The sequence below is a fragment of the Aquarana catesbeiana genome, linkage group LG03 (assembly GCF_042186555.1).
Source record: "Aquarana catesbeiana isolate 2022-GZ linkage group LG03, ASM4218655v1, whole genome shotgun sequence".
Taxonomy (NCBI): Eukaryota; Metazoa; Chordata; class Amphibia; order Anura; family Ranidae; genus Aquarana; species Aquarana catesbeiana.
The window spans coordinates 86,434,646-86,456,372 of NC_133326.1; the positions used below are offsets into that span (position 1 = coordinate 86,434,646).

The window sequence follows — 21,727 nt, forward strand, 5'->3', positions numbered from 1 at the left end:
AGTGAGCCAATGGCTCCTGCTGTGATCAATCTGTCCAATGAGGAGAGAGACAGCAGCTGATGCCGCTGCGCTCGTGCATATCACCGGATTGGGCTCAGGTAAGAAAAAGGGAGGGTCTTGGGGGGCTACAGCACAGAAGGTTTTTCACCTTAATGTATTAAGGTGAAAAATCTTAAGGCTTTACAACCACTTTAAGTCCAGTAACAACTATGGATCTGCCCACTGCCGTGCATGGCCAAGCAACAGCAAAGTGGACCTACTGAGGAACTCGTTTCTCAGATCCCTAGCAGGCTCCACTCACCACACTACAAAATTCCTCAGCTATTTGCCTGTCAGTGTGACAGATGCAGTGGCAGAGGAGGGAACACACAGAAGAAGAAATATCCAGTATGAACACTCCAACCTCAGTGCTTGGCTCCGACTGATTCATGTATCGGTCTCTGACACGTACATGAATCGGGAGGAAGGACAGGCATTTTAGTGCGACGGCCGATAGAATTCTAAAGGGAGTCTACAACATCCTTTATGAATTCCTCTTACTGTGTTTTTACTGTGGAGATAGGCTGTCTTTATAGAAAGAATGGCAGGGTCCATTAAAACCTTCATGCCTCCGCTGGGTCCATCAGAAACAGATCAGGGACAGAGAGTCCAATCCAAATTTGAGTTAATACACGTCAGTGGTAAAATGAAGGTAAGAACCCAGATATGCTCAGTGCCAAGCATGTGTAGGTTCAGTGTATGGAGAGAAGAATGATAGATTCAAGAGGACGACTTTTATTCAGCCTCTTTTATCATGTGAACCCAATGACAATCATTTATATTTCCATGTTGTCAATAGCTCTTAATAGTTCGCTTTTGTAAAAACATTAAATAATTGAGACGCTACCAAACCCCACATGATGAAACTTATAATAGTTAGTGCTTTATTTTTAAGGAGTAACTTATAGTTCTACTCTATCTTGAAATATTTTGGCGTTATTAGCTTACAAAAGCACAATATGAAACATAAATAATCCCCTGCATGGACACTGCTACTTAAGTCACTGCAAGCATAGTATGCCTGACAGATTCAGGTGTTTGTCTTATGCCCCGTACACACGGTTGGATTTTCCGACGGAAAATGTGTGATAGGACCTTGTTGTCGGAAATTCCGACCGTGTGTAGGCTCCATCACACATTTTCCATCGGATTTTCCGACACACAAAGTTTGAGAGCAGCATATAAAATTTTCCGACAACAAAATCCGTTGTCGGAAATTCCGATCGTGTGTACACAAATCCGACGGACAAAGTGCCACACATGCTCAGAATAAATAAAGAGATGAAAGCTATTGGCCACTGCCCTGTTTATAGTCCCGAAGTACGTGTTTTACGTCACCGCGTTTAGAACGATCGGATTTTCCGTCAACTTTGTGTGACCGTGTGTATGCAAGACAAGTTTGAGCCAACATCCGTTGGAAAAAATCCTAGGATTTTGTTGTCGGAATGTCCGAACAAAGTCCGACCGTGTGTACGGGGCATTACAATGATGTGTCTTTCTGCCTTTGACAAAGAACTGTGGGATGCATTTTGTTAACTAATTAACTATAATAAGAAATTATTTACAAATTAAATAACACACTTTCTGTTCTATGTTGACAACATACACTCACGGTACTATAACTATCCGCTTGAGCTCCAGAAGATTTTACCCCCTTCATGACCAGGACATTTTTTGCCATTTGGCACTGCTCTAATTTAACTGGCGACCACTGGGCTTTTTATTTTTTGCTATAGAAATATAAAAAAATAAAAAATTGAAAAAAAAAAAAAAAATACCGTATTTGTTTTACTTTACTTTATATATCCAATTTAAAAAAAAAAATATTTAGCCAATATGTATTCTGTTACATATTTTTGATAAAAAAAAAAAAACAAAAAAAAACAATAAGTGTATATTGATTGGTTTACATGAAAGTTATAGCGCCTACAAACTATAGTATATATACTAGAATTGTTATTTTTTTAAACTACTAATGGGGGCGATCAACAACTTATAATGGGACTGCGATATTGTGGCAGACAATCTGACTGACACTGACATCACCAGTGACATTAATACAGTGATTAGTGTTAATATTATACACTGTCACTGTACTAATGACACTGGCCGGAAAGCAGGAGCCAGGCGGGGGTTGTGCATGCCCTAAACCTGTAAATAGGCAGCAACATATGGGTACATTGCTTTGCCTACAGTGGCTGCTCGTCCGCAGTACATCGCAGGCGGGCAGGCGGCAAGTTAAAAAAAAGGACTGTTTGCTTCTACTAACCTGCTTGGCTGGTGATCTCCAGCTCCCCAGTTGACAATGCATATTTTTAGAAGTAATTAACCATTGCAAATATTGCACTAAAAATAAAATTCCTATTTTGGGCACATATATCTGTATATAGCAATATATTTTAGCAATATATATCCTTCAACACAATATTTTATTTGTCTTCAATATATATTTTTCATATTCTTTTTTCTATCAAAATACGTTTGATTCCCTTACCCTTATTGGTATTTTGTTCCTCCTTTTTACTTACAGTGGGTTATATATGGTGACGTTACAACCTTACAGTGCTGCTTGGCTTTCCTGGCGCCCCTGTACCCATACTTTTTCTTAGCAGAGTATATGCAAGTACTAATTGAGGCTATGTTAGCCCATAATATTGGACTGTGTTATGTCCAATAATGTACATCACTCTTTTTATTTTTCTCCTTAATTTTAATATAGCCTGGATTCTGTATGCCCCCTGTGGTCACACGAGTGATACCTCCCTTTGCTGTGATTGTTGGGTTGTCCGGTTTTGTGCCCTATTGTGAGGGTCCCTTTGGTAAGTTAGGTGGGATTTGTGGGGTGGGAGAGTCTATGAGCCATGACACTCGGTTTGTGTTTTTTTTGTAATTTTGTCATATTATATTATTTCCATTCTTTTGATTTTGTAACATTGATTATGTGTTTACTATTTTCAGAGCCACTGTTGAACACTGGTGACTACATAATCCCCTGAAGAAGCCATTATTTGGTGAAACATGTAGGGACTTGACATGCATCAGTGACCATTCCATGCATATGGATACTTTGGCCAGTACCACGATTTGTATATTACTCTGCTTATGTTTTATGCACCTTATGTTTATTGTTCGCTGTATATTTATGTAATAAAATTTATATTTTTTTAAGTAAAAACTGTCGCCTCTTTACATTGGGCACTGATATAATCCCTATCCAACCCCCTTTCTTTGCATCTGTAGTGTTTACTTATCTCTCTCCAAAGCCCTTTGTCTTTATGCTACGCCGTTCTTCTGTTATCAGCATGATAACTTCTGACAAGTTCTCTGAGATGCGAGATAAATGCAGCTGAAAATTTGTGTCGGGGTGGATGCTGTAAATAGATTAGCAGAGAGCTGGTCTATACACAGCACAGCTCTGCACATTCCTTCCTTCCTAAAGTGGAAGGAAAGCCTTATACCTAAACTGATTCTAAATGTAATTCTATTTTTCTTTAACCGGTTCAATACAGGGCATTTTCACCCCCTTCCTTCCCAGGCCAATTTTTATTTTTCAGCGCTGTCGCACTTTAAATGACAATTGCGTGGTCGTGCGACGTTGTACCCCCAAAAAAATTGACGTCCTTTTTTCCCCAGAAATAGAGCTTTCTTTTGGTGGTATTTGATCACCTCTGCGGTTTTTATTTTTTGCGCTATAAACAAAAGAAGAGCGACAATTTTGAAAAAAAAAAAAACACAATATTTTTTACTTTTTGCTATAATAAATATCCCAATTTAAAAAAAAAAAAAAACACATTTTTTCCTCAGTTTCGGCCGATACGTATTCTTCTACATATTTTTGGTAAAAAAAAAATCGCAATAAGCATATATTGATTGGTTTGCGCAAAAGTTATAGCGTCTACAAAATACGGGATAGATTTATGGCATTTTTTAAAAAAAATGTATTTATTTTTTTAGTAGTAATAGTGGCGATCGCGATTTTTTTTCGTGACTGCGACATTATGGCGGACACATCAGACACTTTTGACACATTTGTGGGACCATTCACATTTATACAGCGATCAATGCTATAAAATTGCATTGATTACTGTGTAAATGTGACAGGCAGTGAAGGGGTTAACCACTAGGGGGACACAAGGGGTTAAATATGTTTCCTAAGAGAGTGTTTCTAACTGTAGGGGGCGGGGACGTACAAGGGGAGGAGACCGATCAGTGTTCCGCTGTACTAGGAACACAGATCGCTCTCCTCACAACTGACAGGACGTGGATCTGTGTGTTTACACACACAGATCCACAGTCCGGCCCGGGTAACGGACATCGCGGCCGCCGGGCACACGCACCGGGTCCCGAGCAACGAGGCGGGCGCGCGCCCCCTAGACGGCCAGGAATCCCAGGCCGTCATATGACGTCCACCCAGGATGGGAGATCCCATCTGTGGACGTCATATTACTACGGCTGGGTAGGGAGGTGGTTAAAATAACAAGCATGTTATACTTTCCTGCTCTGTGCAATGGTTGTCCACACAGCAGCCCCAGTCCTCCTCGACTGGGCCCCGCCCCTTTGTCGCTGATTATGATTGACAGCAGCAGGAAGCTAATGCTTCCTGCTGCTGTGTCTGAGCCAATGAGGAGGGAGAGAGCAGATAGAGCCTCTGCGTGCAGAAGGTTTTTTACTTTAATGCATAGACTGCATAAAAGGTAAAAAAACCTTCTGCATTTAGAACCACTTTAAAATACTGTACCACAATCATAAACGTAAGCCAAGTTCAGCCTTATGTCCAAAATCACAAAAATAACAGTTGGATCCACTGCTGACAGTCTCGATTCAAAGCCCTGCACAGCAATACCGTATATGTGCACTGGACCTTCTCCCAGCCCTCCCATGTGAGTGATTGTTTTTTTTATTTCTTACAGCATTGGTGGCTTACTTTTTTTTTTTAGAAGCTTCTTCATGAGAGCCTATGACGTCTAGATGGGGTCGGGGCTAGGCAGATTTTTGTTGTGTTGCCGGCAACAGTAATAGGAAGTGCCTGTGTGCAGCCATATTTAAATACACAGGGCAACCATTGTCGAGGAGGGTTTCTGAATGTCTGAATTCAATGTTTTATTCTAATCAGATATTTAGCAACCCAAATAGTGGTTAATACAAAAGTTTTGTATATTCTTCATATAAACAAAGGGGAGATTTTTCATTTTAACTGGAATTTTACTTTAATTTTAGCTAAAAAGTGACAGAACCAGCCACTTCCTGCTGAAGATGCCTTTTGTATTATCCGAGCTTTAACACAACGGGGCTTTTGAGCAATAAAAGGTTATGTCCAGCCAAAACTTTTTATTTTTAGTCTGAGTGGGGAAAGATTGGAGTCAAGTTTTACTGCAATCTGGGGCTTCGTTGGAGAGATGAAGATGTCTTTGCAGTCCTAAAAGCTAATTTTATTAATACCGTGAGAAAATTAGAGTAGCCGCAACGAGACAGACGTCTGTTATTTACTGAGAAAAAGCAGGCAAAAAAGAAAAGAAGAAACTATCTCAATAAAGAAATCTAAAGGAACCCACCACATATCTAAGCTGTAATATATTACATTTTTATTTTAGGTTTAGGTGCACTTTAACTCTTTCACTACCAGGTCTGTTTGGGGGTTTCACACACAATCCAGTGGCTGCAACCACTGGGATTGTGTGTAAAACTGACTGGCAGTCTCCTACACACCCCCCCCGGTACTGGCGCACGTGCACCCCCACCATGTATTCCGGGCTCTGCTTGCCCATCTGCGGGCCCGGGACCGACATGGCGGGTACTGGCAGAAGGAGGGGAGGGAGAAGAGCAGACACACATTTGCTCCCCTCGCCTTCTTGCTGTGTTCCGGAAAAAGAAGTCAGTTTCCTCGGCTAGCACAGCAGGGAAGCAATGTCTTACAATGTGATCTACATTGCAAAACATTCAGTGGTGCACAGAGGATACATTAAAGAGAACCTGTCACCTAAACATCATCACATAGGGGAGTTATGTCCCCTATGTGATAAAATAAAAAGTTTAATATATATATATATATATTATTGGAAAAAAATAAATAAAAAAGTTACACCCAAGAACATAAAATTCCCCAATCCCCAAATTTTTTTTGAGGTCCACATATACGAACGTAAACACATGTGTCTTGGGCACCTACACGTGTTACATATCTCCACGTGCGCCGCAGTGAGAGCAATAATTCTAGCACAAGACCTCCTCCGTAACACTAAACTGATAACCTATAGGGGCTTTTGAAGCATCGCCTATAGAAAATATAGGGTACTGAAGTTTGTTGCCATTTCACGGGGCACACAAATTTAAGGTTTGACATGTTGGGTATCTATTTACTCGATGCAACCTTGTCTTTTATATTTTACCAAAAAAATTGGATAGTTTATTGTGTTGGTTTGCCCTATAATTCACTTTAGTGTGTTTTTTACTGAAATTTTGTGTTTCCTAGACCTTTTCGGCAATATCGTGTGACATAAAAAATTGGAGCTACCACCATTTTATTCTCTCGGGTGTTTGCGTTCAGAAAATATATAATATTGGGGGATTTTGTGTAATCTTCAGGCCTAAAATTACTTTTTAAAACGTGTGCAAAAACGGCTCTGGCAGAAAAAAGGTTAAATGTTGATCTGTCACATAAAACAAATGAAAACAATTCACAAATCTGTCTAAACAGACAAAGCAAACTAGAAAAAATAAAAACCTTTTCTTTGAGTACATCATGGGACACAGAGTCAGGCTAATATTCATTACCTGCTGGGTTATACTCCATCATTAAGTGATCCCCTATATAACCCCTCCCATACAGGAAGTACTTTAGTTTTGTAGCAAGCACTAAATCCTCAGAAAAGAGGGGAGGGATCTCTGTGCCCCATGATGTACTCAAAGAAAAGGATTTTACAGGTAAGCACGTAAAAATCCTATTTTCTTTTTCATATATCATGGGACACAGATAGGGTTAAAAATCATTACCTGCTGGGACGTCCCAGAGAAATAGCTTTGAGGGGAGAGAGACACCCTGCCAAACAATAGCCATCAGAACTTATACGGCAGCCCACAGTACACTGAGGCCGAAAGCCGAATCCTCGGTTTCTCGAACATACACTTGATAACAATTTGTGAACGTATGCACTGAAGACCAGGTAGCAGCCTTACAAATCTGAGCCACAGATACCCGACGACGAAAAGCCCAGGAGGCTCCTACACCCCTGGTAGAATGAGCTCTCACCCTAAAAAGAGGAGCTTTAGGTTTCAGACCATAGGCCTGAATGATCAACTGACGGACCCAATTGAAGCCTTGGAAGCTGCCTGCCCCTTCTTGGGTCCTTCTGGTAAAACAAAAAAGGAGTCTGATCCTCGGATCTCCGCAGATCAAGACAGATAAACCTTGACTGCCCGGACAATGTCCAAAGAATGCAGTCATCTCTCTTCTGCTGAACGAGGCTGAGAGAAAAAAGAAGTCAAAATAATATCCTGATTTAAATGAAAGGCCGACACCACCTTTGGCAAAAAGGATGGAACAGGTCATAACCATGACTCTGTCATGGTGAAGGATCAAGTACGGTTCCCTGCATGAAAGGGCCACCAGCTCTGACACCCTTCTGGTCGAGGTGATAGCCATCAGGAAGGCTAGCTTGCATGACAGCAAGTCTAATGGAATTTCCTTAATAGGTTCAAATGGTTGTTTCTGTAACACAGACAGCACCAAGTTCAAGTCCCAAGGACTCATAGGTGACCTAATGGGGGGAAACAAGCGAGTTGCCTCTCGCAGAAAGGTTCGGATCAGTGAATGCCGTCAAATTTAGAGACTGTAAATTGGGGTGGAATATAGGACCTTGAGACAGTAGATCGGGGCGACGTGGAAGTGCCCATGGCCCGTCTATCGTCAGTCTCACAATCTCCGGGAACCAGGGCCTTCTGGGCCAGGCTGGTACCACCAGAATGGCTGGAATCCCCTCCCTCTGAATCCTGTGCAACAAATGTGGAAGGAGAGGGATCGCATAAACCAGGGAGTACTGGCTCCATGGAACTATCAGAGCATCTGCTCCAATTGCCAGAGGATCTGTTGTTCGAGACACAAACTGCCGTAGCTTGTTGTTGAACCTGGATGCCAGTAGGTCAACCTATGGCCATGCCTAGTGTTGGCAAATTTCCTGGAACCCCTCCGGGTGTAGGGACCATTCCCCCGGGTAGATCTGCTGGCGGCTGAGATAATCTGCTTTTCATTTCTCTACTCCCGGGATATGAACTTCCGAAATCATTGGCACACGTCCCTCCGCCCAGGCTAGTATTTAGTTCACCTCCTTCAGAGCTGAACGACTCCTGGTACTGCCTTGGTGGTTTATATAGGCCACTGCCATGGCATTGTCGGACTGAACCCTGATGGGGCAGTCCTGAAGCTCCACCATCAGATACCCGAGCACCAGAATCCTTTGGGCCCTTAAAAGACGCAGTACTGGTGCCAGGACCTTTGTGAACACCCGGGGAGCTGTAGCAAGCCCGTAGGGTAGAGCCACAAACTGAAAGTGACATTCCTCTAGTGCAAAACGTAAGAACCTCTGATGAGGCTGAAAGATAGGTAAGTGTAAGTACGCGTCCTTTATATCGATGAAGGCTAAAAAGTCTCCCCTCTGGAGTGAGGTTAGAGTGGACAGACTCCATCCGAAAGGACTGTATCAATAGATACTTGTTCAGGGACCTTAGGTCCAAAATGGGCCTCGTGTCACCGTTTGGTTTGTGAACCGTAAATAGGTTTGAGTAAAACCCTGTGCCCCTTTTAAATACAGGAACCTCTACAATCACTCCTTGATGCACTAGATGATGTAGTGCCTGAAACAATAAGTTTCTTTTTGGAGCATCCGAGCAAACGCTGGAAATTATGGTGACCCACTCGTCCTCAATTCTTGTTTTCCAAATGTCCGCAAAGTGCAGCAGCCTTCCCCCCACCTGATGGAGTGGGGGCGTCCCCTCACAAAGAGGGCTTGGTGCTGGGTTTAGAAGAATTTTGGACCCAGGGCCTTTTCTGGCCCTGCGGCTTGCCCCTGGCCCTAGCGCCCTGTTGGTGGCGGAACCGCCCTGATGCTGAGACATTTGAGGAAGCAGTCCCTGGGTTTTTAAACGAGGGACATTTGGTGCTTTTCTTCACAGGAAGTAGAGAACTCTGCCCTCCGGAAATCTTTTGGATATATTTGTCCAAGTGATCACCAAATAAACATTCCCCATGAAATGGGAAACTAGCCAATAACCTTTTTACAAGGAAGCTCGGCTGACCAGTTCTTAAACCATAAAAGTCTGCGCATATGTACAGACAAGAGAGCCAGATGAGAAACCTGCTGTATTGAATCCTTTAAAGCATTAACAGCAAAAAGCAGTGCTCGAGGAATATCTGTCTTACTTTCAGGCAGATCATCCTCCTGGTTAGGCCTATCAGGCCGTTTGACCTGATCCTTTACGGACTGGCAAATATCAATTCCCTCAACAGCTGGCTGAATAGCTGAATTGGCCAAGGGAAAGGAAGCTTTTAATAATAATTCCAATTTCTTGTCAACAGGGTCTTTTAAGCCCTGTGCGTTATCTACCGGACAAGTTAAGTTCTTGTTAAGGAAGAGACTGCTACAGCTGGCATGCTCCATTTTCCATGGGATATAAAAGGGTAAACCTTTTAGGAGGCAAAAAAGTCCTGTCAGGATATTCCCAATCAGCATACACTGCCTGTTCCAACAGGGGGTGTAGCGGGAAAGTCTGTGCGACCTGAAAAGGTCTTAGAGAACCCAAAGAGGACCAGAGGGTCTCAGTCACCTCTGCAAGAGGCAACTTGAAGGCAGAACGAACCATTTCAGTCAGAGTCAGGATCAAAAGCCTCTGCGACTGAGAGGCAGACATCGACTGGATATCTTCTTGTCCAGTTTACTTGGAAGCAGACTCATCTGCCAGGCACTCCACCGAATCCTGAGCTTTAAGCTCTTCCCCATCCTCAACCCATTCCTGCTCCAGAGTAGGAGACTCCGGGGAGGTGCATCTGTCACGCTTCCTGCCACCCTGCGGGATGGAGGCAATCATGCTGGCAATCTTGTGCTCTAACCCGGCTAGGGCTGAGGACAGTTCATCCTTAGTGAAAAAGGGTGGAGCAGAAGCGTTGACTGTAGGCACAATACCAGATAGGCGCAGCGGCTCAGATTGCCCGGGAGCCTCTGGTCTTTCAGGGGATACAACACTAGGTTCATCAGTAACTACTGATGATGTAGGTGTGCCCTTCCCTATGGTGTTAGTCCCACTCTTCTTTTTGGAAGACATTCAATGCCTGCAAACAAAGAGTACTTGGGTGTAGTTAAAACACCTCAGAAGGGAGACCCTTTAATAGGGATCACCAAGCCCCTATGCAACAATCCTGCTAAGCACCTTTAGCCTGCCAAGTAACATCTGGTGACTCACGTGACCCAGGTAAGGAAAAATTAACCACTGCAAGTGTCTGTTCAGAGCCTGCTCTGTGTCCCACAGCTGCCTTCCGAAGGCAGGAAATGCTTGGCCTGCACAGCTTAAATTAACTGGATGTGCGCCGGAATGCTCTATGCGTTAGTGCGCACGCATGTGCACGGTCCCGGCAAGCAGGCGTGACTGTATTTGCGTACGATGCAAATCTTCGGGCGCCCAAATAAAGGCTATGGCAATGTGCGGTGAAGCCGCGTGAGCCATGGCTGCCACACAAACTGCTGAGCCCAGCGGTGCTCTTGCAAACGCACGTGCGCCATGGCGAACCAAGGCAAAATGACGCACCGATCGTGCACCATCATACAGGTAAAAAACAGCAAGACACAAGCAAAAAAGGTAAATTTACAAACACCCACAGCTAGCCCAGAACTCCCCTGTATGGTCACCGCACACAGGTGTCCAGCCTTTAGCTAGCTTGACTGATTGTTACAATCACTGGGACACCCCACAATAATAAAATAAAGGGGTTTCACTTACCCGTCCAGGCGCAGGGCCACTTAGAAACTAAGGGCCCAATCTTCACCCTATACGACCGTGAAGGCTGATCACCCTTCACGGCCATGAAGGCCCTTCACGGCCTTTGGTCTACCAGTGTCCATTCACCTAATGATGAAGTATAACCCAGCAGGTAATGAATATTAGCCTGACTCTGTGTCCCATGATGTATGAAAAAGAAAAGGATTTATAAATACAGATTCTGTCATTAAAATTTATCTGTTTTCACCCATTAAAAATGATTTCACCAAAAGCAAGGCTGCAACACATTTTCAAGAATAACAGTTCTTGACTACATACATTAGTTTCCTGCTGTTTACAAGATAAATTGCCCGAGCTTCAACCTGTGTGGTTGTAAGTGTATGTAATCGTAATTTAAAGCCTGCAATTACAACAGACTTTGTTTTCCTTAATGATTCGAAATAAGGCAAGTCTGTTCATTTCAACTTGCAAACGATGCCCTTTGTAGACTTGAGACATTTTTCAGCTGCACATTTTGCCATTTCAGCTTCTCCTTCAGGTTCTTATGTGGAAGTACCATGACCTTTGCTGCCAGGCAGAGGTCCTTAAACAAGCTATTGTGCCTAATAAAGAAGATCCACATTTCCTTTTTGCTGATTTGGAAACTAGAAGTTATTCAATCAAAGCAACATCTAATAGCAGCCCTTACCACAGGCAAAAATACAACAATTATTCATGTGTATCCCCTAAGACAATGGCGCTGAATACTGGGATACAACATAATTAATTTAATAGCTTAGTGCAGAGTAAGTGACTTGATCCTGGTGTGGCGCTGTTTGAAGAGAATTTATTAAATGTGATACAGAAGTTTATGACACACTGCACTAACTAAGAACAGGATAGTCAGAGTTTTTCTTTCCAGTAAAACCGCTTTACTGTAATAAAGTGGAAAAACCATTGCTTTGTGATTTACGGTATGTGCTGAAGAACCCCATACCACAAAATAGGATTTTTATAACAGCTTACCTGTAAAATCCTTTTCTTTGAAGTACATAACGGGACACAGAGCCATCGTAGTTACTATGTGGCTTATAGGCTACCTTCAGGTGATGGACACTCGCACGCCCTAAATTAAAAAGTGCACTCCCTATATAACCCCTCCCACTGGTGGGAGTACCTCAGTTTTGTAGCAAAGCAACACACATGCATACCAAAGAAGGGAGGGACCTCTGTGTCTCGTGATGTACTTCAAATAAAAGTATTTACCAGGTAAGCTGTTATAAAAATCCTATTTTCTTATCGTACATCACGGGACACAGAGTCATAGTAGTTACTATGTGGGATGTCCCAGAGCAATGCCAGCTGAAGGGAGGGAGACACAACAAAGTAGGGCACCAAGAGACTAGAGGACTTATACTGCAGCCTACAGTACACTACGCCAAAAGGCAATATCCTCAGGATCTTTAATATCTATTTGATAGAATCTGGTAAATGTATGGACTGAAGACCAAGTTGCGGCCTTGCAGATCTGAGCCATGGAGGCTTGGTGATGCACTGCCCAAGAAGCACTAACAGCCCTGGTGGAGTGCTCTTTAATATGAAAAGGAGGAATTTACCTCTTTAGACTATAAGCTTGCACAATCACTTGACGAATCCATTTAGAAATGGTAGATTTCGACGCTGCCTGTCATCCTTTAGGACCGTCTGGCAACACAAACAAAACATCTGTTTTATGAATCTGAGTGGTCACTTTCAACAGACCTTGACCGTCCTCACCACATCAAGAGAATGTAGTGACCTTTCTTCCACAGAAACGAGGTTCTGGAAAAAAATTAAGGCAGAACAATATCCTGGTTTAAATGAAAACCCGATAGGAATTCAGGATGAGGCCGCGAATACAACCTCATCCTTATGAATAAACCAATATGGCTCTTTACAAGAAAGAGCAGCCCACTCTGATATTCTTCTTTCAGAAGATATGGAAACCAAGAAAATTATTTTTCCTCCGTCAAGAGGACCAAGGGAATATCTCGTATTGGCTGTTTCTGTTACCCAACAGGACTAAAATTAAGTCCCAAGGGTTCAAGGGTGACCAAACTGGAGGATTAATCCTCGTTACCCCCTGAACAAAGTTACGAACCAGAGAGAGTGAAGCAAGTGGTCATTGAAAAAAGAACGATAAGGCCGACATCTGGCCTTTGATACTACTCAAGGCCAGCTTCATTTCTAATCCTATCTGTAGGAATTCAAGGATCCTACCTATGACATATTTCCTATAGTATAGGACTCTGGAGGCCAGCTTCCCAGCATTAACCAAGTAGAAACTACTGAACTAACAGCCCACGATCTTTCAGAATGTGGGTCCCAATAGCCAAACCGCTAATTTTAGCGCTTGTAAGGTAGGATGGAATACCGGACCTTGCGAGAGAAGGTCTGGCCATAGTGGTAGGGTCCAAGGGTCCCCCCTACCGCCATCTTTATGATCTCGGCAAAACAAGATCTCCTGGGCCACAAGAATCACCTCCTTCCCTTCTTGCTTGATCCTGCGCGAAGGCGCAGAAGCAGCAGAACAGGAGGGAATGCATAGATCAGTGAAAAACTGATCCCACGGAAAAACCAAGGCATCTGTTCCGTATGCCATCGGATCCCTTGTCCTTGAAACAAAGTTGTCGATCTTGTTGTTGAACCTGGACGCAAACAGATCCACATGCGGAATTCCTCATCTTTGACATATTGACAGAAAGATGTCGGGGTGAAGGGACCATTCTCCCGGGAACAATTGTTGGAGACTCAAGTAGTCCACCTGTCAATTCTCTATCCCTGGAATGAAAAATTGCTGATAGGCAAGGAATGTTGTTTTCTGCCCAAGATAGAATATGATTCACCTCTTTCTGGGCCGCACGACTTCTCGTGCCCCCTTGGTGATTGATATAGGCCACAGCTGTGGCATTGTCAGATTGGATCCTGACAGGACAATTCCGTAGTCTGGGCATCCAGGCCTTGAGGGCCAGGCGTACTGCCCGAATCTCTAGAATATTGATGGGCAAGGTCATCTCTGATTTGGACCATTTCCTTTGGGCAGATGCTTCTTCAAGGATTGCTCCTCAGCCCAGAAGGCTGGCATCTGTTGTTACCACCTTCCAGGTAACTGGTAGAAAGATTCTTGGATATCAACCACCAATTGAGGCTCTGACACACATCGGGGGATAAATGCATTGGAAGGTCCAGAGCTTGGACCTTTTTTGTTCCAAGCTGACAGGATACTGTTTTGCAGCAGTCTTGAATGAAACTGCGCATAAGGAACGATTCTTCGTTTTGGCCAACTGAATCAGTTTCCTTATGGAACTGATCAAGTTCCTTATGGAACTGATCCTTTCCCGGGGCAAAAAACACTCTCTTCTGAGATGTATCTCTATGATCAGCCCCAAGTACTGCAATCTCCTTAATGGTTTTAAGAAGGATTTCTCCAGGTTGAGAATCCAACCTAGGTATTCCAGGTAGCTAACTGCAGTGACCAAGTTTGGTTTAAGTGGGCTACCAATTGAGCTATTAAGAGAGGATCGTTTAAGTAGGCTAGCATTGTTATACCTTGAGCCCTTAACCTGGTGGAGCCAGGACCTTTGTAAACACTTGAGGTGCAGTAGCTAGACCGAAAGGCAGAGCTACAACCTGGAAATGAAGATTTTCTACCCCGAAACGTAGAAATTTCTGGTGAGCGGGGAAAATCGCCACACGGAGATAAGCATCCTTGATGTCGATTGACGCCAGAAGTTCTCCCCCTTGTAGGATGGAGACTACTGATCGGATTGACTCCATGCGAAAAGAACGGATATTCAAAAAACGGTCTTTGATACCTAAAATGGGTCTGACATCCCCATTTGGTTTTGGAACCATGAACAGGTCTGAATAAAACCCTAAACCTTGCTTCTTCCAGGGGGACCATTGATATCACTCTTTGAGACAAGAGATGATCCAAGCTATAAAGAGAGACTTCTTTTTTCACTGGATCTCTAGGAACGTTTGTCCTGACATTGTTCCTGCCAGACCCTTGAAAACTGTAGAGGCCCCCCCCACTCAAGCGAGCGGGGGGCGTCCCTTCATAAGGAGGCTTGAATATTCTGTTTTGTGGGTTTTCTCCCCCAGATCCTCCTTTGACCCTGGGGCTGACCCTGAGGTTTACTTCTTAAACCTGACGGTGGAGGCCGTCGTGACTGCCTGGAGGCTGATGCCCCTGGCACAGGACAAGAAGCACGTTTAAAAGAAAAAACTTTCTTAACCGGTAAAAGGGAACTTTCTCCCATTAGAAATTCTTTGGATATACTTATCCAGATCGTCTCCAAATAACCGTTCACCATAAAGGGGAAACTAGCCAAGAGCTTTTTGCATGGCGCTTCGGCTGACCAATTTTTCAACCATAGGATTCTACGCACATGTACCAGCCCTAGCATGAGCCGTGAGGCCTGGAGAATAGAATCTTTCATAGCGTCTACTGTAATCCTGGGCCTGCTGATCAGGAATAACTTAGAGTACCTCTATAAACTGGTCCTATAAGGACTAAGATACTCCGATCGCTGCCATCGCTGACTGAACCTGCGAGCGAAATATCGTTTTTTTTTTTTTTAAAAAGGAACTCCAATTTCCTATCTGTTGGATCCTTTAGCATATGAGCATTGTCTACTGGACAAGTCATGTTTACAGAGGATATAGTAGCGTCAATTGCTGGAATTCCCCATTATAAAACTCTTCCTCCATAGGATAAAATATTGAAAACTTTTTTCGGAGGAAAAAACTGTTTATCTGGGTGCTCCCACCCAGAAGTGGGCTCATCCACTGACTGCGTTACTGGCAGTAAAAATGTGGAGCGGACCAATTCAGTGAGAGACTGTACCAGCAACCTTTCCTGCGAACCTGACGCTTCCGTATCAGGTTCTTCGGAAGAGGAGACATTAGCCTCTTCCTAGTCCAACGCCGCACTAAGCCCCCCCCCCCCCCCCCCCCCCCTCGCGTCACTTATGGCCCTTCCCCTCTTTCTTAAAAATAGCTTTTTCCCGCATGAGCGTGGGCTTCTGATCCTATGGGATCAAGGGAAGGAAGCAGAAATGGCAAGTGGGGGTCTGGAAGCCGCCAAACGACATGCCGTTCGCTCCGTCTTATTTATTTTTTTTAAAATGTTCAGCGCTCTTTCCCCACTGAAGAGGGGAAGAGAACCAGCACAGGCGGGCGTCTGGTGGGGAGAGGGAACCCTCCCAGACTTACCGGAGGTCTGCTGTTTGGCCAGAGGAAGAAGCATCTGCAGCTTTCAAGACACAGCGTGGGCTTTCTGAGAAGCATGAGACGGTGAGTGCTCTGCATGACAGCAGTTACTAAATTAAAGGAGACATTCATAAGAAAATTAAAAAAATTTCTTAGAAAACTCCACATACCTTTCACGCCACAGGGTTTTCTGTGGTAAACCAACAGACCCAATCTTCACCCTTCATAGTGGGTTCCGTTAAACCTTCAGGAACTGAGGATCCTCGAGGAAACCCACAATCCTGGACCTGTAATAGCACCTCCACCAGTAAAAACTCTATGGCCTGAATACCAAAAAGTACTGGATCCCAGGGTCCAGCTCTCCAAAAGAGAAGCGTTACAGGCAAGACCTCGTTTCTTCAGATACGAGGCCCGGGTACCATTCAATTTGGCCAAAAAAGACACTGTGAATGGATCCGGCTGCATGGTTAGCCCCAGCAAGGATTGCTCCAGTGGAGCACAGCACATCTTCACTCGTGACCAACACCTTAGACACTGGTGAAAAAACTGAGGTACTCCCACCAGTGGGAGGGGTTAAATAGGGAGTGCACTTTTTAATTTAGGGCGTGCCAGTGTCCATCACCTGAAGGTGGCCTATAACCCACATGGTAACTACTATGGCTCTGTGTCCCGTGATGTTCTATAAGAAATATCAGATTTTCAGATTTCCAGGGCTCGAAAAACATCAAGCGCCAGGTCGCCAATGGCGACAAGAAGTTTCATCCTGGCGCCTGGGCAGCCACCAAAATGCTACCCACACCCCGCACACCCCCAGCTACGTATATAGCGGGTGCCGCCCGGTGGAGGAGAGCATGATGTCACTTGGGTCCCCGTTGACAGTTTCCCCAGCCATCATGGCCGTGAAAGAATGTAATGCAGTGCACATCAGTGGAGCACAGTGGAGACATGTAGAGTCTTTTGGCCCTGGATTATCTCATTAAGTCTAGTTTCACACTGATGCAGGTTTGAAATCATGCGAGTTCAGCTGAATCAGTCGATTTCAAACCGGCAATGCAGTCCGACTTCGGGGGCGATTTGACAGACATACATTCAGGTCCATAAATATTGGGACATCGACACAATTCTATTTTTTTTGGCTCTATACACCACCAAAATAGATTTGAAATGAAACAAACGAGATGTGCTTTAACTGCAGACTTTCAGCTTTAATTTGAGGGTATTTACATCCAAATCAGGTGAATGGTGTAGGAATTACAACAGTTTGTATATGTGCCTCCCACTTTTTAAGGGACCAAATGTAATGGGACAGATTAACAATCATCCATCAAACTTTCACTTTGTAATACTTGGTTGCAAATCCTTTGCAGTCAATTACAGCCTGAAGTCTGGAACGCATAGACATCACCAGACGCTGGGTTTCATCCCTGGTGATGCTCTGCCAGGCCTCTACTGCAACTGTCTTCAGTTCCTGCTTGTTCTTGGGGCATTTTCCCTTCAGTTTTGTCTTCAGCAAGTGAAATGCATGCTCAATCAGATTCAGGTCAGGTGATTGACTTGGCCATTGCATAACATTCCACTTCTTTCCCTTAAAAACTCTTTGGTTGCTCCGGGTCATTGTCCATCTGCACTGTGAAGCGCCGTCCAATGAGTTCTGAAGCATTTTGCTGAATATGAGCAGATAATATTGCCCGAAACACTTCAGAATTCATCCTGCTACTTTTGCCAGCAGTCACATCATCAATAAATACAAGAGAACCAGTTCCATTGGCAGCCATACATGCCCACGCCATGCCACTACCACCACCATGCTTCACTGACGAGGTGGTATGTTTAGGATCATGAGCAGTTCCTTTCCTTCTCCTTACTCTTCTCTTCCCATCACTCTGGTACAAGTTGGTCTCATCTGTCCATAGGATGTTGTTCCAGAACTGTGAAGGCTTTTTTAGATGTTGTTTGGCAAACTCTAATCTGGCCTTCCTGTTTTTGAGGCTCACCAATGGTTTACATTTTGTGGTGAACCCTCTGTATTCACTCTGGTGAAGTCTTCTCTTGATTCTTGACTTTGACACACATACACCTACCTCCTGGAGAGTGTTCTTGATCTGGCCAACTGTTGTGAAGGGTGTTTTCTTCACCAGGGAAAGAATTCTTCGGTCATCCACCACAGTTGTTTTCCGTGGTCTTCCGGGTCTTTTGGTGTTGCTGAGCTCACCGGTGCATTCTTTCTTTTTAAGGATGTTCCAAACAGTTGATTTGGCCACACCTAATGTTTTTCCTATCTCTCTGATGGGTTTGTTTTGTTTTTTCAGCCTAACGATGGCTTGCTTCACTGATAGTGGCAGCTCTTTGGATCTCATATTGAGATCTGACAGCAACAGATTCCAAATGCAAATAGCACACTTGAAATTAACTCTGGACCTTTTATCTGCTCCTTGTAAATGGGATAATGAGGGAATAACACACCTGGCCATGGAACAGCTGAGCAGCCAATTTTCCCATTACTTTTGGTCCCTTAAAAAGTGTGAGGCACATATACAATCTGTTGTAATTTCTAACCTGTTCACCTGATTTGGATGTAAATACCCTCAAATTAAAGCTGAAAGTCTGCAGTTAAAACACATCTTGTTCGTTTCATTTCAAATCCATTGTGGTGGTGTATGGAGCCAAAAAGATTAGAATTGTGTTAATGTCCCAATATTTATGGACCTGACTGTATGTGCAGGTTCATGCATTGATGTCTATTGAAATAGACATCAATCGCCAAAAGTAGTACAGGAACTACTTTTGCCATTGCTGGCAACAGGCGCTGATTTGGCATATGATTTGACATGTCAAAACGACATGAATGTGGGCTAAAGAGAACCTGTCACCATTAAAAAAAAAAAATCATTACATAGGGGACTTTATGTAATGCAAAAAAAAAGTTAAGTAAAAAAAAATATATATATATACTTTTTTAATTGTAAAAAAATGAACGTTATACTCAAACACCCCCCCCCCCCCAAATTTTTTTAACACCCCTCCCACACATTTATGCACGCGACAGGGAGCCTACGCCTGAAAATGTACACTGCGATACACATGTTACATATTGACGCACATGCCTGCGTGAGAACAATACTTCTAGCACCAAACTTCCTTCATAATGCTAAACTGATGACTCATAGGGGGCTTTTAATTCGTTGCCTACGGAAAATATAGGGTTGGGTATCTATTTACTTGGTGCAACCTCGGCTTTTATATTTTACCAAAAAATTGGGTAATTTATTGCAATATTGTGCCCCCTAAAATTAACTTTTAATGTGTTTTTTTTTACTGAAATTTTCCTAGACCTTTGCGGTAATATCGTGTAAAATACAAAATTGGAACTACCACTATTTTATTCTCTAGGATGTCAGTTTTCAGAAAATATATAATGTTTTGGGGGTTTTATGTAATCTTCAGGCCTAAAATGATTTTTTAAACATGTGCAAAAAATTAAAAAACAGCTGTAAAAGGGTTAAAATTAAGAGATAAGTTTACCTTTGGGAACATGTTACATGTTCCACGCATAAGATTTGTTATTTAAAAAAATGGCTCCTTTTTTAGCTGGCTCCTAGATTTAAAGCAAATTTGTCAAGCCCTGGTGCTTTCATTTCTAAAAATACAAATCTCCCATACCCACCATACTGATTTATAGCTTTTGGCCATAGGTAACAGGATGATTAGTAAGGGTATTCTCCAAGTAACATCTCAGGCCACAAGGCGACTCATTTAATGTGTGAATATAGCATCTAGTAAAATTCTACAATTAAAAGGTCAAAGAGAATCAGGAAAAAACTGGGCATATTTTGTACAGGCAGTATGCAAAACCTCTTTTCGTTTCAAGAAATGTAAAAATATAACATTTCTCTACTGCTGTTAAAAAGAACACTATTATATGGTAACAACATTTTTGCAAATATTTACATACCTTATATTGTTTTTGAGAACTTTTTGACAGCTGAAACATTTGAAAGTTGTGTTTGTCTTCTGGTCTTGTTGTACCAGCAGAGGGTCCCCAGCATGCTTTCCATAATAAAAGTCACTGACAAGCATTATTAGTTTTCCTTTGTCATTCTCCTCTGTTGTATTTTGTGGTCTTGAAAATTCTACATTTCCTATTCTGGGGAAAAAAAGTTGCATCCTTTCTGGACAACAATACTGTAATCAAGAAAGAAGAGAATTGTTGTCACATAATTACATGAATAAGAATTAGACTTTCTGATTTTTTCTTTATGCTCTACTTGATATGCAAAGTACAGTCATTATCTTTAGGTGAGATACTAAGCCTTAGTTACACACTATAAAATGTGGAAGGAGCTATAGAAGTTCCCTACACAATAAAGGTTATTGTATCACAAGCACACCACAGGCTTATTTTTGTTTCCAACAGGCCCCCACAAAATAACTGGCTATGCTTTCATCTGGATTTGGATTTGTACTGCTTCTTAACCACTTCAGCTCCAAAAGGTTATACCCCCTTCATGACCAGCCCATTTTTTTCTTTTCTGCACTGTGCCACTTTAACAATTGCGTGGTCATGCAATTCTGCACGCAAACAAAATTTATATCATTTTTTTCACACAAATAGAGCTTTCTTTTGGTGGTATTTTAATTTATTTTCTGCTATACAACATACCCCTTAAAAAACTAAAAAAATCAAATCTCATAATAAATTTTGGGCAAAATGTATTCTGCTAAAAATTGTTAGTAAAAATACAGTGGGGACGGAAAGTATTCAGACCCCCCTTACATTTTTCACTCTTTGTTACATTGCAGCCATTTGCTAAAATCATTTAGGTTCATTTTTTATGTTTTTTCCTCATTAATGTACACACAACACTCCATATTGACAGAAAAACACAGAATTGTTGACATTTTTGCAGATTTATTAAAAAAGAAAAACTGAAATATCACATGGTCCTAAGTATTCAGACCCTTTACTCAGTATTTAGTAGAAGCACCCTTTTAATCTAATACAGCCATGAGTCTTTTTGGGAAAGACGCAACAAGTTTTTCACACCTGGATTTGGGGATCCTCTGCCATTCCTCCTTGCAGATCCTCTCCAGTTCTGTCAGGTTGGATGGTAAACGTTGGTGGACAGCCATTTTTAGATCTCTCCAGAGATGCTCAATTGGGTTTAAGTCAGGGCTCTGGCTGGGTCATTCAAGAACAGTCACGGAGTTGTTGTGAAGCCACTCCTTCGTTATTTTAGCTGTGTGCTTAGGGTCATTGTCTTGTTGGAAGGTAAACCTTCAGCCCAGTCTGAGGTTCTGAGCACTCTGCAGAAGGTTTTCGCCCAGGATATCCCTGTACTTGGCCACATTCATCTTTCCCTCGATTGCAACCAGTCGTCCTGTCCCTTCAGCTGAAAAACACCCCCACAGCATGATGCTGCCACCACCATGCTTCACTGTTGGGACTGTATTGGACAGGTGATTAGCAGTGCCT

General features: G+C 42.9%; 1 protein-coding gene across 2 annotated transcripts in view; it reads right to left on the bottom strand.

The window, feature by feature from the left end:
* Window positions 1-21,727, bottom strand: part of ZNF280D (zinc finger protein 280D) — a 153,529-nt gene that overhangs the window by 73,409 nt on the left and 58,393 nt on the right. For both annotated transcript variants that reach the window (XM_073618781.1, XM_073618782.1), the window contains one exon: window positions 20,207-20,436. In XM_073618781.1, the coding sequence (XP_073474882.1) occupies window positions 20,207-20,436 (230 nt within the window). The remainder of the gene's footprint in view (window positions 1-20,206; window positions 20,437-21,727) is intronic.